Source organism: Myotis myotis, unplaced genomic scaffold (genome assembly GCF_014108235.1).
Source record: "Myotis myotis isolate mMyoMyo1 unplaced genomic scaffold, mMyoMyo1.p scaffold_m19_p_14, whole genome shotgun sequence".
Lineage (NCBI taxonomy): Eukaryota > Metazoa > Chordata > Mammalia > Chiroptera > Vespertilionidae > Myotis > Myotis myotis.
In genome coordinates, this window is record NW_023416318.1 from 36,545,937 (window position 1) to 36,563,693 (window position 17,757).

Here is a 17,757-nt window from a genome sequence, read left to right on the forward strand (position 1 = left end):
TAGTTGGCTACTGCCTTATTTATTACAAATGTCTCAGGACTTTTTTTATGTGTACCATATTTAAGTTGATCTCATACACCAGCATTCAGATCATGAATGGCTAATAGAGCATTGATTTCCGGCAGTCCAGACTTAATAATAAATAAGATTGGCTTGTGGTTAAATGAATATGGTCAGCTTCTTCAGCTTTGATGGTGATTTGGGTTCAGCAAGCACTGTCACTGTCCTTCCTTCTAAAAATGTGATTGGACTTGATTCATAGTGTTCAACTTTTCACAGAGGTGGTGAGTACCATCTCAAACCTGTAGGGGGTTGGCTGATGTTTAGATTTATATGACTGTTTGTATTACCTTGTTTAAATTCTGAGGGAATCCCTTCACTGTCTCTTAGACCTGCAAGACTTGCTTGTGTTTCAAGTTGTGTTCATTAGCCTGTTAAAAGGCAGGGCTGCAGATGGGCTGGCAGTGACCATTTTATCTCCTTGGTCCCAACTATGCCAATTTAATAAAATTCCCTGTATCTAAACCGTTGCCTTTTACTAAATAAAAGGCATTTTAGTGTGGTTTCTGTATAATCAAATAAAGAGTATTTAACACTTCTACATTTTATAGATGATCTTTAAGGTCAGGTGCTTGTAAAGCTCAGTGTAACAAGGTATAGTAGCAAACGTTGTGAATTCTTTAAGTCGGACTAAGTTATAATTCAGGATTGTCTTGAATCGCTATTCATTGACTATATATGTGTGTGATTGGTAATGGTGCTTTTGCCAGTTCACTGGGATTAAAGTAGAGAATAGGTCATCTACACAAAATTGTAAATTATGTCATCATGTGGCTTAAGATAATTAAAAACAAAGTCGCAGATAAGTAAAAAGAGCCTATCTGAATACAAGCATACCTATTTTTTAAAGTAAGGAATAGGTCTGAAAGACAAGTAATATTTTTGTTTTGTTTTGTTTTGTTTTCATTCCACATTTGCAAAGTTAAATTAGAGCAACAGTTCTTTAAAGAAGGAAAGGTATTTTGGGCACAGGCTACATAGTACAAAACCCCAGGTTCGTGAGGATGCAAACTGGCATGCCTTTTTGGAAGATAACGAGGTGGTCTCAACACCCTTTAAAATGCATATTCCCTTGGTTCAAGTATCTCTACTGGGGAAACACTTACAAATGTATGTAAAATTGCACAGAAAAGTGAAGTCATTAGAGTGAAGTTGGAACAGCACATATGATCATCTAAGAGAAATGGTTAAATAAATTGTTATGATCAAATTACACAATAGTTTAAAAGCATGAGGCAGATCTGTACCTTCTGTGTGGACACCAAGGCAATTGTTAAGTTAGGGGAAAAAAAGTCACTGAACAATACTTCTAGTGTGATCTCATTTGTATTAAAATACATACATATGTACAAACATATGCACATATATAAATAGAAGGCACATGGTTCCCCTCGTCATGTTTGAGAAGGGCTGGGAGTATGGGTTTTCCCACTTTTCTGCATATTCTTGCATACTGATTGAACCTTTTGCAACAAGAGTCTATTCATATACTATATGTGTGTGTTTTAAGAATTTGTATCTTACCAAAACAGAAAACGATATGTATAATATTGTGGTTATAGAATATAAGCCACAGTCCAAAGATTTTTTTTGGCTTTTAAGTAGTCCAGAATGGCCTGGGGTCACCTGATCACTAGACATGCTTTCCCTATATTGCTTTCCTGCTCCTGTTATGGTCTCTGGCCTTCCATTGGCTTTGACACTGTCCTAAAGCCCCAAGATGCATTTAATAAGAATAAATATAACCAACTGTAATTGAAAAAAAGATAAATAAAAAAAATGTAAAATCTCATATTTAGTTTTTTAAAAATCAATGGCCAAAGTCCAATTAAAGACTCAGAATGGTATCAAGTCTTATAATAAAAGATGAAGACTTCAGTTGATCACAGGCTTAGTATGGGTACAACAGTAGAATGCAAATATTTTAAAACTAGAGGCCCAGTGCATGAAATTGTGCAAGGGTGGGGTCCCTCGGCCTTGTCAGTGATTGGGCTGATCAGAGCCATCTCGCGCAGTCCCGATTGGACTGATTGGAGCCAGCCAGCCAGGGGAAGGGACCACGGGAGGTTGGCCAGCCATGGGAGGTTGGCTGTGGGATGCATTGACCACAAGGGGGCAGCTCCTGCATTGAGTGTCTGCCCCCTGGTGGTCAGTGCACATCATAGCCACTGGCCGGTTGTCCAGTTGTAACGGTTGCTTAGGCTTTTATATATATAGATAGTCCAAAAACTTAGTTTGCATGAAAGAAACTCTGTGTGGCTGATGGGAATTAACTACATCCCTCTGGGCTAAGCAAGATGCCACCTTTGGGGTACTGTGCTCAGTTTTAGGTACATACTTAGGCACATTTAAAACTACATGGTCTAGAAGGCACAGAAAGGCTGGATACAGTTCTAGAAAACATGTTATTTAAAGAACTGGAGCATTTCTTAGTTGGTGGGCTGATGGCTCAGCAACAGCACAATAGCCATCTTCAAACATGTCAAGGGCTGTCATGTGAAAGGGAAATTGTCTTGGTCTATGTCACTCCAAATGGTAACTCTAAGTTCAGCAGGAAAGAATCACTCCAAATTCTTAATGTTGGGAAGAACTTCCTAACAACCAGAGCTTTCTAACCAGAGCAGTCCAACCATGGGACAGGCCACAGTTGAGTCATGAACCCTTCCATCATAGAACGGAAAAATCCTGTTGGAGGCTGATGGTCACAAAAACCAGTGTATAAATTATCCAGCCCTTGTGTTCTCTTTTGGGAATGTGTAGGGGAGGAATAGCCACATAAGTTATCACATTACCAATTATTTTCTCAAGCCCTGGCTGTCACTACAGTTTTTGACCTGAATTTTTGTTCCTTTCTGCAAAGAGAAGAAAACCAGCGATAGAATACAGACCTACCCCTAAAAGCTAAGAGGTTAACGGAGAAAAAGAAGATTGGAATCTGGATTCTCTACCAAGAACCCATCCCAAATCTGGAAAAGGTGTCAATCAACATGCCCATGGCTAGATACTGTGATTTAGCTGAACCTAAATGTGATTCTGTTTTGTTTTTTATTGTTGTTTGTACTTTACTTCTTGTTGGTTTATGCATTTTCTTGGTAACCTGGTAAATATTTATTTTTAGGAAACAAAAATGAAAAACAATGTTCTTCATCTGCCTAAAGATTTTCTGTGCCTGATCAAAGAATTAGAAAAGTAAAGTTTTTCTCTGTTGACGAAAGTAGTAGACAGAAGGCTCCTGGTTCTACTGTGAGAAAGGTGAATTTCAGGAACCAGATGGGGTGGGAGTTGAAGCACCAGGAACAAACTTGCAGAAGCAACTACAGGCCTTTCCCTCCTATGGAATCATCACTGTTCTGAGTTAGTAAGACCTTCGGCTCACACACAAATACTGAGCAGGAGGCACTCATGGACTGACTGTGAGACTAGACTAAACGATCACCAGTGTTACCTTTGATATTTTGCTCCTTTTTCTTTTCTTGGTTGTTCTATCTCTCTGACCCCTTTTCTACTTTCTTCACTCCCGCTCTTCCTTCTCCTCAGCCCCTATTCGTTGCTCTTCTGGGAGAGAGGAAAGGTAAACAGGAGAATGTAGAGAGAACAGGAGAGAAAGGCTAGCAGGGATGGTGGCAGCAGAAGAAAAGAATGGTGGTCTCCTGAGGGTGAGGAAGAGATAAGAAGGTGAGATGCGTGGGAGAGAAGGAAGAAGGAAGAGCCAGGGAAGGAAAGAGGAAGAGGAAGAAGGAAACTAAAGAAAATGCGAAGAAGCCATTAGAGAAACGCACTGTTTACTACATTTAGGAAGCACAGGAGACTTTAAGTGAATCATCTCTTAGAACAGTGGTTCTCAACTTCCTAATGCCACGACCCTTTAATACAGCTCCTCATGTTGTGGTGACCCCCAACCATAAAATTATTTTCGTTGCTACTTCATAACTGTAATTTTGCTACTGTTATGAATCGTAATGTAAATATCTGATATGCAGGATGTATTTTCATTGTTACAAATTGAACATAATTAAACCATAGTGATTAATCACAAAAACTATATGTAATTATATATGTGTTTTCCAGATGGTCTTAGGCGACCCCTGTGAAAGGGTCGTTCGACCCCCAAAGGGGTCGCGACCCACAGGTTGAGAACCACTGTCTTAGAATAACAGTGTAACTGAGGGCAGGTACTCTTTACATAATGTATTTCTTCTATTTTCAAAAGGAATTGCAGGAAGGTTACCATAAAGACCACAGATACATTCAAACCATTCAAAGAGCAAGGTCATATCAGATCCTGCTGGGGGAAACGATTGCAGTTGAGCACAAACTTTTTCTCAGCCCTGAACTCATAGTGTTATGAAAATATTTCTCTCTCATGCCCTTAGTTTTTTATTTTTAGTAACTTTTCCTTCTGATATGATTTCGAACTTACAGACAAGTTGCAAGAACATCACGAAGAACTCTCATTTACCTGGATTCTTCAGTTAGGAACCTTTTGTCATGCTTGTTTTATTATTTTCCTCTCTCTGGTTTCCTCCCTTGCTCCCTGCCTTTTTTCCTTGAAATGTTTGAGAGTAAGTTGCAGGCATTGATGTCCTTTGCCTCTACCTATGAATGGAACTATTTGGTGAGAAATTAGAATAATACAGTGTTGCTCTGTGGCTTTCACAAATATCAGACGCTACGGAAAGAGCTTGGTGGGCAATCAAGTTGGAGGGGGAGGAGGATTGAGAAACTTGTCTTAGGAAGTGACTATCTTTTTCTTCGCTTTAGTAGTTGATAAAATTAGCAAAATCTTCTAAAGCAGCTTCTACCCACACTTTACACAGGATTGGAAAAACATCAAATAATATTAACGGAAGGGGAGATGGTTTAGGAGTTAACATTCCTGACCCCAATTGCGCCATCTATGAAACCTCAGGACCACCGCTGCTTATTGCAAAGGCAGGGGGTCTTGGCTAGCATGCACAGGGCTTCATTCTAAAACACACTTTAAAAACAATATCTTAATATCTTTGAAATCAGAATATGTCTTAAAATCAAAGGCATAATTACAGTTGGCAGCCCCCAGCTTTTATATTAATTAGCATACAAAACAATGGTGCAGCCTCAACCGGTTTGGCTCAGTGGATAGAGCATATCAGCCTGCAGACTGAAGCGTCCCAGGTTTGATTCTGTTCCAGGGCACATGGCCGGGTTCAGGGCTCAATCCTCAGTAGGGGGCATGCAGGAGGCAGCCGATCAATGATTCTCTCTCATCATTGGTGTTTCTAGCTCTCTCTCCCTCTTTCTTCCTCTCTGAAATCAATAAAAAACTATATCTGTAAAATAATGGTGCATGCTACAAGGATGGTTTCTTAAATTAGATGAAATAAGATCTACTTTTAGCTCTGTGGTTCTCAGCCTTTACATTACCAGTGGGAGGGAAGCAGCAGCAAGTCAGGTGGACACAGGGTTTTGGTACCAGCTCTTAAGAACCCTCTCAATTCCCAGCTCCCCCCTCTGTCATACTCTCGGTCAACTTGGACACTTGGTTTGTCTTCTTGGCCCTGCCTACCAGCATGTGTCTGATTGCTGATTCCTGCCCACCCCACACATCAAGTATTTGCCAGAGATTATGCTTCCACTACACCAAGCATGTCAAACTCAAAGGTTAACACAGGCCAAATAAATGAGGCATGTGGCCCTCGGGTTGCGAGTTTGACCTGCTTGCACTACACTGTCTTTTCAGAGCATGTGCATATGTGTGTTTGAAGGAGGTTCGAAGAGTTGGTTTTATTTTTTTACCCATAAAATCAACACAGAGATTATTCTAGAGAGAAAGCCCAGGAAGAAAACCAACTTTTTAGCCTGATGACAATAAGGGCTGAGCTTTCTTGGTGATTGACTCCAAGAGCAATGCATCTATCTCACTTGCTGATTGAAACTAATAAAAATAATAATAGGTTTGGGCTACCCTCCAACCCCAAAAAGAGCAGTGAACAGAAGTGGGATACGTGTGGACTAACGGAGCTGTTGTCTTTGGCTTCTTAGCAAGTTCCCCCCATCCGGTCCCAATTAATGATAACAGTCCTAGCCTTGGCCCGGACAGGAGTGGCCTGGTGCAGCCTGGTGTGCCCAAGTCCTTCCAGGGTGCTACATAATGATTTTGGGAGAAAGATGTTCTCTTTTCCTTGGGGTGGTTCATTTGAGACTGCCCATGGCCAGCTTTCCCACCATGTGGAGAATCTGCAGAACAGAGAGCCCCAGCAGGTACCAACATAGACAGAGGGCAGGGAGAGCAGCCCAGGTCCTTCCATCCTGTGAGGTACCACTGTTATCATTCCCGGCACATGAGCCAGCACATTCCTGACCTGCTTAAACAAGTTTAAGCTGGGTGTCTGTTCTTTGAAATCAATACAATACAAGGCATTTAAAACCTCTACTTTAAGCTCTCTTCAGCTTACCTGCTCTTTTGAAAGTTATTTGCAGCAAGCAATTCAAGTTTCGGATTTAGGAGGGTGAAATCCCCATATTCTGTGCTGCTGCCTAAAAGCAGATCCATGGATCTTAGATACTGACTTTGGTCGAGAAGTTGTGATGATAAAGGGCTTGGTGTGAATTCTCACTAGAGGGAGGGGACCCACCTTGAGCTGGATCAGGGGTACCCACTGGCCACTTTGGATTTACCCTATCTCTTCATCAGGTACCAGATGGGCCCTGCAATAGAGCTTGGGAGAACCTGGGGCCTGCAGATTCCAAAGAAGGTGCTACCACAGCCAGTTATTTTCGTTTTAGTTTGTCATAACTGATAAGGGCTTATCTTTCTGATGGCATTTTCTTAAAGGGCTCCTCTGCTTTTTTTTAAAGCATGTCCTAGTACAAGAGCTAAGCTCAAGGTGCCACCGTAGCATGGAGGACATGCCTGAATTATGTGCTGTGGCAGGAAGACATGCACTCAGTTTATCTAAAAACTATAAGACATTATTCAGGAATTACACAAGAGGTCTTAGGGACAGCCTTGCTTTATACTTTTTAAGAACGGAATTTGCTTGGTTGCAGTGGTTCTCAATCTTCCTAATGCCGTGACCCTTTAATACAGTTCCCCATGTTGTGGTGACCCCCAACCACAAAATTATTTTCGTTGCTATTTCCTAACTGTAATTTTGCTACTGTTATGAATCGCAATGTAAATATCTGATATGCAGGATGTATTTAGGCGACCCCTGTGAAAGGGTCATTCGACCTCCAAAGGGGTCGCGACCCACAGGTTGAGAACCGCTGGTAAAGGAACCCTCCATCCACTCTGATTCTGGAGGAGACACTGTGATAAAGGCTTTCAGGAATGTTGATAGCGCAGAATTGGCATTAGCCCACAGACAATTCCCGTCCACCAAATGAAAGTCTAATGAGAGACTGACACATGCAGAAGCTTGCAAAAGCTGGACATTGTAAGGTCCTTATGAAACTCATTTCAAAGGAGATGTTGGCAAACATGGCTCTGGGAAACCAATGCTATTTAAACAGTTGCTCAACTGATGAATGGAGTGGACCCAGAGACAGGGAAGCATGAAACAGTGCAGACTCTCAGAGGAAAGGTGGGGGACAGTGGGTGGGCGAGAGGTGATCAACCAAAGAACTTGTATGCATTATATGCATAACCCATGGGCACAGACAATAGGGTGGTGAAGGCCTGGGGCAGGGGGTAGGACCGGCTGGAGGGGGGTCAATGGGAGGAAAAGGGAGACATATGTAATACTTTCAACAATAAAGATTTTTTAAAAAAATAAACAGTTGCTTAAAAACCAACTTCACCATCGATGTGAGTACTCCACTCTGATTCTGGAGGAGATACTGTGGTAAAGGCTTTCAGGAATGGTACATGAAATCATTTCTAGAGGATCTCTCAAAACCTACCAAATAAGCCCCAGCCGGTTTGGCTCAGTGGATAGAGCATCGCCCTGAGGACTGAAGGGTCCCAGGTTTGATTCTGGTCAAGGGCACGTACCTAGGTTGCAGGCTCAATCCCCTGGCCCTGGTCAGGGTGTGTGTGGGAGGAAACCAATGGATGTGTCTCTCTTACATCAATGTTTCTGTCTCTTCCCCTTTCTTCCACTTTCTCTAAAAATCAATGGAAAAATATCCTCTGGTGAGAATTAACGAACAACAACAACAAAAACTACCAAATGAAGACTTTTACAAGAAGGCATTTTCTTATCAGGTCAGATGTTTATCATTGGTTTCAGTCTCTCCTGAAGTCTTTTTATTCAAAACCAATTTAATTGCAAAAGAGCAGCATACGATTTTTTCTGTGTGACCCTCAGAATCCTCAATTCTCAAAGAAAAACAACTATTAAAAAAATGTCTTCCAGAGCGATCATTTCCTATGGTATATAAATATCTAATCACTGTGCTGTACACCTGGAGCTAATATAGCATCGTATGCCAGCTGTAATTGAAAAATAAAAGTTTAAAAAATTCTTCCAGCTAATGGGAGAGCAGACAGGCAAGAAGGCATTTGTGCCCTTTATCTGAGGATTTCCTTTCGCATAAACTTGTATGGTGGATCTGGAGTGTGACTTCGTGGGTTCAAATTCTGGCACCACCCCAGTTTAGCTGTGCTACCTTGAGTAAGTCACATAACCTCTCTGAACCCCAGATTCCTCCTCTGTAATCGGGAAACAGATACTCGAAGCTCCAGTAAAATTCCAAAACACAGGGTTGTCACATGGTAAACGCACACCTTTTACATTTACGCTTGACGTCCTTGGAGGCCCAGAGGTACACTTCCTACCTGATGAACTAAGACTTCCCACCTTTCCCACGGGCTTGCCCTCCCCCGGCCTTGCTGCGAAGACCTTTCCTCTCAAAGTACCAGCCGGTAGGAGCGGGTGCCGCCAGCCCGAGGCCAGCGCTGGCTCCTGCGCCTCCGGCCTGCGGCTGCCCCTTTGAAAGAAGCGTCCCCACCTCCAGCGCACGCACCCAGACCTGGCCTTCGGGTGGCGGCCCGACCTCGCGGGCCCGGCGGGCGCAGCTGTGCGTGCGCTGCGGAGGGTGGTGGCGGCCAGCACCCCGCCCTCAGCCGCCACCCCCGTCGCCGCCCCAGCGTGTCAGGTGCCGTGAGAAGCGCCGAGGGATATGACTGGAGCCGGCTTTCCAGAAGCGACGCACGCAAGGCACAGCTCTGCACGCAAGGGGGAGGCGGCAGCGGAGGAACTTTTCAACCCGATCAAGTTCTCCGTCGCGGGGCCCTTTGCCTCCCCCTCCTCTTCCCCCTCCTCGCCCCCTTCCTTCCTCCGGGAACCTTCAGAGAGCCCCCTCCCCCTCCTCTCCAGCCCCCACGGTTTGCCCCAGCTTGGCTCTGGGCCCAGTGCCCCAGGACTGCAGACAAGGCCTGCGCGGCCCCGCGCCCTCCAGTGGGCGGCGCCACCGGAGGAGTTTCCCCGCGGGAAACCTCGGGGCCAGCGGCGCCCCGCCCCTGCTGCCAGGGACAGTCGGGGCCGGGGGCAGGGGGGCGGCGTCGCTCCGGGATTCTTGATATCGCTGCGCGCGGAGAACTTTGCGCGCACGCAAAAAGGCTTCCTTGGAGGGCCATCTGCTTACGCGAACGTTAAGATAAAATAACCAGGGAGGCTGTCGGGCAAACCGCACCACAAACCACACTTTCCTTTTTTCCAGACGGACAGGTTTCCCTCCCTGGCCGGGGCGCCCAAGTACCCCGAGCAGTGTTCTCTCGGGCCCGCAGCTGAAATCACTGCAAGGGAAGGGAGTTTCGGGGAGCGCTCAGCCTGTAGGGGCAGATTCTGGCCGCAGCGCGTCCCGCGGAAACCATGCGGCCACCGTCGGGGGTGACTGGGATGAAGAGCGGTTTTCGGGTGCGCGAAAGGCTCAGACAGCCGCTACTAGTCAAATCACCAGACCCTTCTCCAAGGCCGTCGGGGCGCGCCGGGGCCGCCTCGCGTGACCACCTGCGTGCGGCGACTCCAGCCGGAGTCCGAGCCTCGGGGACCGTCCCCGCGCGCCCCGCCCTCTGGCGCGCCCCGCCCCCGCCAGGTCCAGCTGCCTCCTCCCTCGACTCAGACCTTAAAAACGGATGGCGCGTTTGGACTCTGCAGAGTGGCTGTGGGCAAACGGGCCACGCCTCTGAGCCTCCAGCCGTCGGAGCCACCAGCTCGGGGGGTCGTGAGAGCTGGGCATTGCCTCCACTCAGACACCCCTAACCCCAATCCCCACGCTGTTAGGAAACCCCGGTTCTGCCGAGGCGGCACGTGCAGCGGGGCTCGGCCAAGGAGGCACTTTTCTCGGTCCCCATCCCCATCCCAGCGCCCCGAGTTCTGACAGCGCCTCCTGGCTCCAGAGTGAGCGCTAAGGCTCTCACAGCAGGTGTCCGGGGCGGGCGTCCCACTTTCTGCAGACGCTCGGGTTGTCGTCTTGCCCCCGCCCCTTCTCGGAGCCCGCTGTCGCTCGCCGCTGGAAACCGTGCCTCTTTGCAGGTCAGTGTGTCCGCGGAGCTGCCTTCCCGCGGCCTCTCCTGTTGGGTTCTCGCAGATGGGGGGTTGAGGGGGGCAGATCGGGGAGGCGCAGGGCTGGGGTGATAGTCACTTAGAGGGAGCTGAGCGCCCCCGCCTCGATGCCCGCCGTGTTGTCCCCGAATCGCAGGGACCGTTAGGCGGCCGCGGAGGGACAGGGAGGCTGAGTGGCGGAGCAGCAGAAACACGCCCCCTTCCTTTTCCTGCGGGGAGTGGGTTTGGGATGGGAAAGGGCGTCTTCAGCTGCTTCCCCAGTGAGGCAGCCCTTCCTAACCCACCCGCGGCCTCCCTCCCCGACAGCGTAGGGTTTAGCCCGAGGCCGCGGACAGGGGCACGGGGCGCCCGCCCCTCTCTGCTCACACCTGCACGTCACGCCTTTGCCCTTCTCTCTTCAGCATGGCCACCGGGCTCAGCCTCGACGACCCCCTGCTGCCCATCGCGCTGTCCGCACAGCAAGCCACGCTCCTGCTGCTCCTCTCGGTGCTGGCCGCCGTGCACGTGGGCCAGTGGCTGCTGCGGCAGCGGCGGCGCCAGCCAGGGTCCGCGCCCCCGGGGCCCTTTGCGTGGCCGCTGATCGGCAACGCCGCGGCGATAGGCCCCGCGCCGCACCTCTCGTTCGAGCGCCTGGCGCGGCGCTACGGCGACGTGTTCCAGATCCGCCTGGGCAGCTGCCCGGTGGTGGTGCTGAACGGCGAGCGCGCCATTCGCCAGGCCCTGGTGCAGCAGGCCACCGCCTTCGCCGACCGGCCGCCCTTCGCCTCCTTCCGCGTGGTGTCGGGCGGCCGCAGCCTGGCGTTCAGCCAGTACTCGGAGCGCTGGAAGGCGCAGCGGCGCGCGGCGCAGGGCACCATGCGCGCCTTCTCCCCGCGCCAGCCGCGCAGCCGCAGCGTCCTCGAGGGCCACGTGCTGGGCGAGGCGCGCGAGCTGGTGGAGCTGCTGGTGCGCGGCAGCGCGGGCGGCGCCTTCCTCGACCCGCGGCCGCTGACCTTGGTGGCCGTGGCCAACGTCATGAGCGCCGTGTGCTTCGGCTGTCGCTACGGCCACGAGGACGCCGAGTTCCGCGAGCTGCTCAGCCACAACGAGGAGTTCGGGCGCACGGTGGGCGCGGGCAGCCTGGTGGACGTGCTGCCCTGGCTGCTGCGCTTCCCGAACCCGGTGCGCACAACCTTCCGAGAGTTCCAGCAGCTCAACCGCAACTTCAGCAACTTCGTCCTCGACAAGTTCCTGCGGCACCGCGAAAGCTTCCGTCCCGGGGCCGCCCCCCGCGACCTGATGGACGCCTGCATCCTCTCGGTGGGAAAGGAGGCGGCCGAGGGCTCGGGCGACAGCGCCGCGCGGCTGGACGAAGACTACGTGCCGTCCACTGTCACCGACATCTTTGGCGCCAGCCAGGACACGCTCTCCACCGCGCTGCAGTGGCTGCTCATCCTTTTCACCAGGTAAAGCCTCCAGGAGGCGTGGGTCGGGCCTCCCTCTCCTCCTATAAAAGGTGCATGAGTGAGTGTGTGTGTGTGTGTGTGTGTGTGGCGGGGGAGGGTTGGGGGGGGGCAATGGGGAGATAAGAACACATATGAAATACTTTAATAAAATAAAATAAAATAATAAAACAAAACCAAAAAAAGGGTGCAGTGAGACCAGCATAGGCTGAGATCGCGACCAGCGCGCAAGGAGGGTTTGAGGTTTCGCTCCAGGCCACCACCTCTCAAATCTGATGTCACGCCCTCAAACCGCCAGGCAGGCAACAGGGGGGTAGAGACACGGGAGCGGGCACGCCCCACCCAGCGGGACCTCTCCGAATCTCTGATCTTGTCGCTGCGTCTCCAAGTAGGCACACATTTTGTGAGAAACCCCCTGGAAAAACAAGACTTTTTTAAGTGCCCGCAGATCAGTCCAGATCTCTTCTCCTGCCACAGGAGAAGCGCCATTGGGACGGTTCGGTTCGGAAAGAAGGGGTAACTCGGTCAGCACGTTAAACAAACACAGCAGCCTCATCCGCTCCGCCAGTCCGCGCAGATCCGAGGCCTCCCAGGCCGGGCGCTAAACGCCAGCCGCCAGTCCGGGCTTTGTTCCCCGGGAAAGGAACCCTCGGAGGCCGGTCTGGAGGCCCTGAGACTTGGCCCCGGGTTGGTTAGCCCACGTGGAAGTTTTAGGAGGGAGGTCAGGAACCAGCGGTTTGTGCTGGATTTTGTGAAACAGCCGCGCTGGGAGTAAGAGAAGTGTCTTCCGGGTAAAGAACTGGAGAAGCAGTCACTTTTACCCAGCGCAGAACAGCATCCAGAAAGGCAATCAGGGCACCCAGGAGGCCTCTGCGGACCTCCTGGCCCCTGGGCCCCTCTTGGTCGGTTAACTGGTCCCCAGAGACCACCTTGATTAAGGTCTCAGACAAGCTCCGTAAACGCAAGAATCAGACAAGTTCCAGGTATCACTTGGTGCCAGATTTAGCAAATAAAAAATAAATTTTACATAGGACATACTTATACTAAAAGATTAGCCATTGTTTATCTGCATTTCAGATTTAACTGGGTGGCCTGTAGCTTGTCTAGCAACTCGACCCCAAGGGGCAATCTGGCTCAAGGCGAGTCTTGATGGCCTGGAGAGACCAGAAATCTTGGTTGTGACATTTCTTGGTGGCTCAAGTTAGCTGTGGGGAATGCTGAATTTTCTGGTGCCTCAGATACTGAAAGGCAAAGACAGCTTTTTACTAGAATCCACTGCAATACTGCAACCCTTAGATACTGTGCGGCCACTTTCACAAATTGAATATTTTGTATATTTAAAATCGCTTCTCTGTATTATGATCACAGAAACTCATAGTGGGGGCAGGTAGGTCAGAAAGAAAACATCCCAAAAGGGGATCAATAGATCTTTAGCATTCTCAGATAAACATGCTATCTTTTGAAACAGACTTTCTTTTTCATTTAGAAACAGATTGGGCAGAGAAAGGAAATAAAACAATGTTGGGGTCACTTTCAATTCAATATAGCTGATAAGTACATTTTTCTTCTTTTGGGTGAAAAGACAATATGATGGGTTGACACATTACACTAGCCATTTCTGTATATAGGTTTTATCCAAAGGAAGAAAATACATTTACCTATTAGCTATGGCCGCTTTCATACTACAGCACGGGCAGAGTTGAATAACTGGGACACAGAGGGTTTGATCTGCAAAACCTAAGATATTTACCCTCTGGCCCGTTATGAAAAAGCTTGCAGACCCCTGAAGTAGAGTGCTAACAAAGCAATATTTTCAAATCACCCCGGATTTCATCACATACATGCTTATATATTTTTTTCAGGGCTGCAATAATTATTTACATTTTTTTTACTTCTTTTTATAATGGCTATTTCCCCATCTTTTAAACTTTATTTTGACAATTTTAAAAAATCATATTGATAGATTGCTAACATGTCCACTTTAGTAATTTTTGATGGTTACATAATATTTTGCCATAGTAATATAATCATTGTATATAACCATTGCTTGAGCTTTACAGTTGTCGTTTACATTTTAAAAATTTCAGCCATTGTTGTGGTTATATGTTTTTGTATTTGTTATTTCCTGAAAATACATTGCAAGGAGGATTACCGGTTTACAAAGAGTGGGGAGAGGTTACCCTTTTGGACCTTGCTTTGTAGTAAGATTTTGTTTTCCAAAAGGATTATGCTAGTTTATGTCACCAACAGTGAATACGTATTACAATTGGTACCATAATCTCATGAACATGGGGAATTTGCTTTCACATTTTAGAAGCCATGTTGCTTTACCTATCAGCATACCAATCACCTTTGTACAGATGAGAACAGTAGGGAAACGGCCGGGGGCTAGAGCGGGGGTGGGGGGGTGGGGGGGGAGAATGATCTTCTTTCAGGGCTACATTTTAACTTTTATGGGCCTTCGGTGCTTTTGTCTTTGTAGATACCTTACTCCATGAAAAATAAAATTATATTTTATGACTATATTGGTATAAAGATAAATATATTAAAATTATATGCTAAAACATTTTCTTTGACCGAAAAGTTCATTTTTTCCCCTCTTCTGATTTAAAAAAAAAAGAAGAAAGAAAACATTTCTTGGGCCTCTGAAAAGTATTGTGAGTCCTAAGCATTGTGCCTGCTTCCTCTATTGGAGAAGTTGGCCTTGTCCATTATCCTCCTTTCTCAGGCTGAGAAAACTTAGACATATTTTGACTTATGACAGGAAAGAGAACATTAGCCATGTGAGGCCTATTCCAGGAAATGTAACTACCAACTTATCCATCTTGCAATTTAGTGAGAAATTAAGAAATTGTTTTAGATTATTTTGGGGGGAGCCACGGAAAAGTTAAGTCAGTCCCTGACTCAGATAAAGAAAGTGGGATTAAAACAAATTGTAATGTGCTTTCTACGTGAAAGAAGAATGAGTTTTCCTCACTCGTTTTCTCCCTCTGCCTTAAAAACCAAACAGGTACCCTGACGTGCAGGCTCGGGTGCAGGCAGAACTGGATCAAGTCGTGGGTCGAGACCGTCTGCCCTGCCTGGATGACCAGCCCAAACTGCCCTACATCATGGCCTTTCTTTACGAAGCCATGCGCTTCTCCAGCTTAGTGCCCATCACCATTCCTCACGCCACCACCGCCAACGCCTCTGTCTTGGGCTACCACATTCCCAAGGACACGGTGGTGTTTGTTAACCAGTGGTCCGTGAATCATGACCCCGTGAAGTGGCCTAACCCAGAGGACTTCGATCCCACCCGGTTCTTGGACCAGGACGGCTTCATCAACAAGGACCTGGCCAGCAGCGTGATGATTTTTTCAATGGGCAAACGGCGCTGCATTGGGGAAGAGATTTCCAAGACACAGCTGTTTCTCTTCATTTCCATCCTGGCTCACCAGTGCAATTTCAAGGCCAATCCCGACGAGCCCGCAAAAATGGATTTTAATTACGGCCTGACCATTAAACCCAAGTCATTTAAAATCAACGTCACTCTCAGAGAGTCCATGGAGCTCCTCGACAGGGCTGTCCAAACGTTGCAAGCCGAGGAAGACTGCCAGTGAGAAGCCAGAAGCAAGCTGGAATTTTAGAAGGACTCAAGTTTTGGGGGATGGGGAGTAAAATTTTCCAGCTCCTCTGTGCCACTTTCTCAGTTCGCCTCTAAAGTGAGCCCAGATCCGCACTGGGCTGTGCAGGAGCTCTGGGAAGATTTCTTTTCAGTCCAAGAGTGAAGAGGCCCAAAGAAGTTTTATACATACATCGAATGCTGGTAATAACTTCTCCAGAGAGCATTCTTTGGAGATAAAACACATTTGGGCACACATGCAGAACTACCTGATGAAAAGGTACTTCCAATTCCATGCTTTCGTGGGTGGGATCGCAGGTGGATGTTGTGTGTGCTGAACAGCCGTAGAAAACCGTATTGAGCAAAGTTTTAGAATATATTGTTGAATATGCAAAGGCACATAATTTCAGTGTAAGACATGTGGTTGAGGGTGAGAGGGAAAAGATTCAGACCCGAAAGTTCCTTCTCACCTTGTCAATACAATAGCTTAGTTAGGCTCTGGTATCTGTGGACGGATTTATGTTTTGGCCTACTGATGTGCTTTCTCATATTTTTTTGAGTGATTCATAAAGTCATTTGCTGAAAAGGAAATTAATAGTAGTTGGTTTTATGATTATAATGGGTTTCAGTGATTTATCATTAATTATAAAATGTAAATTGTTAAATTGTAAAACATTCCAACCTGTGTTGATTGCCAAAGTACAGAATTTCAATTATAAGCAGCATCCGCCCGCCCCCCCCCCCGAAAAAAAGCAAGATTTACCAGTCCAGCTAAGCTTTAAATTATGTAATTGCAATGCACTGAGTTCAGTAATTAGCATAGCTTTAAAAAAATCACCCAATAGTACTCAGTATGTATACATATATAATTATTCATAGGCAATATGTATTAGTTATTTTATTATTAAATTCTTAGTATTAATTATTTTGGTCAGGAAAAGGTTGTATAATATATATCTTTTATATTGTCATAGAAAATTGAAAAGTATAACCAATTCAACTAATTCTGGCTCAAATACATGAAATGAGTTAGATTAATTTCCTATTTTTGACATGGAAACCAAGTTGAAGCAGTCTTGTCTTTCATCCAAAACACAAAAATCTAAAAATTGGGTCTGCAAGATGTCTTCCTTATTACTTTACAATATATTTATAAAAATTCTATTCATAATACAGAATCTCTTTTAAAAATTGATCAAGTTAATATGTTATAATTCCCAAACTCTTGGCATGCTTAAATTTTAATTTAATTTTAAAGACATTCTGATTATTGAGAACCAGTTGAAGTTACTGGAAATCTCACCATTAGCCATTGGAACGCAGAGAAATTTCATCTGTGTTTCCTGATGAACAGCGAACAATGCAACAAATTACCTGAATGTTATCTTTATTAAGAAAGAAGAGGGAAAATTTCCATTATAACAGACCTAGTTTTCCTTTTAAATTATTTAAAAAATAACATTACTATCAGTGTTTTGGAAAGTCAGAGTCAGAAGGTAGTCTCAGGAGGCTGTTTTGAGGACTGCATTGTGTGTCACTGAAGCTGATCGGATAAACTGTGTTGTCTAAGATGGCCAACCCAGTGAGCCGTCCCTTTGGTAACTGTGAAAACATAAAGCTTGAACAAAATGCACACATTTAGTTTGTACAAATAATCTAAAAACCTTTAAAAAAGTGATGGAAGATTGTAAGAGTACAAAATGAAGTTTGAAGATTTAACTTTCATCAAAATTATAAAGGAAGGAGTGTATCATGGTTGTGTGTGTAGGGGTGGAAAGAGAAAAGAGTAAAAAATTGAAAAGGAAGAAAGATGGTTAAACCACTCATTCCAAATTAATTAATTTGAAATAATGAATATTTAGAAAAAAGATGTTTTTCATGTACCTATATTAAATCTCAAGTAGACTTAAAAATCCACAACATATTAGATCTATTTTATAACTCAAAATTCTTTTTAATCCTCACCTGAGGATATGTTTTTATTGATTTTTCTTTAGTGAGAGGGAAGGGGAAGAGAGAGAGAGAGAGAGAGAGAGAGAGAGAGAGAGAGAGAGAGAGAGAGAGAGAGAGAGAAACATCAGTATGAGAGAGAAACATCGATCGGTTGCCTCCCATATGCACCCTGACCAGACTGAACCCACAACCTAGTTACGTGTCCCGACCG

The 17,757-nt window shown here is 46.4% G+C and overlaps 1 protein-coding gene across 1 annotated transcript; it reads left to right on the forward strand.

Moving 5' to 3' along the window:
• Window positions 1-10,092: 10,092 nt before the first annotated feature.
• On the forward strand, window positions 10,093-17,660 carry LOC118669092 (cytochrome P450 1B1). Its single transcript, XM_036334825.1, has 3 exons — window positions 10,093-10,520; window positions 10,952-11,995; window positions 15,003-17,660. The coding sequence occupies exons 2-3, from the start codon at window positions 10,953-10,955 to the stop codon at window positions 15,589-15,591; spliced, it is 1,632 nt and encodes a 543-aa protein (XP_036190718.1). The 5' UTR covers window positions 10,093-10,520; window position 10,952; the 3' UTR covers window positions 15,592-17,660.
• The last annotated feature ends 97 nt before the right edge of the window (window positions 17,661-17,757 follow it).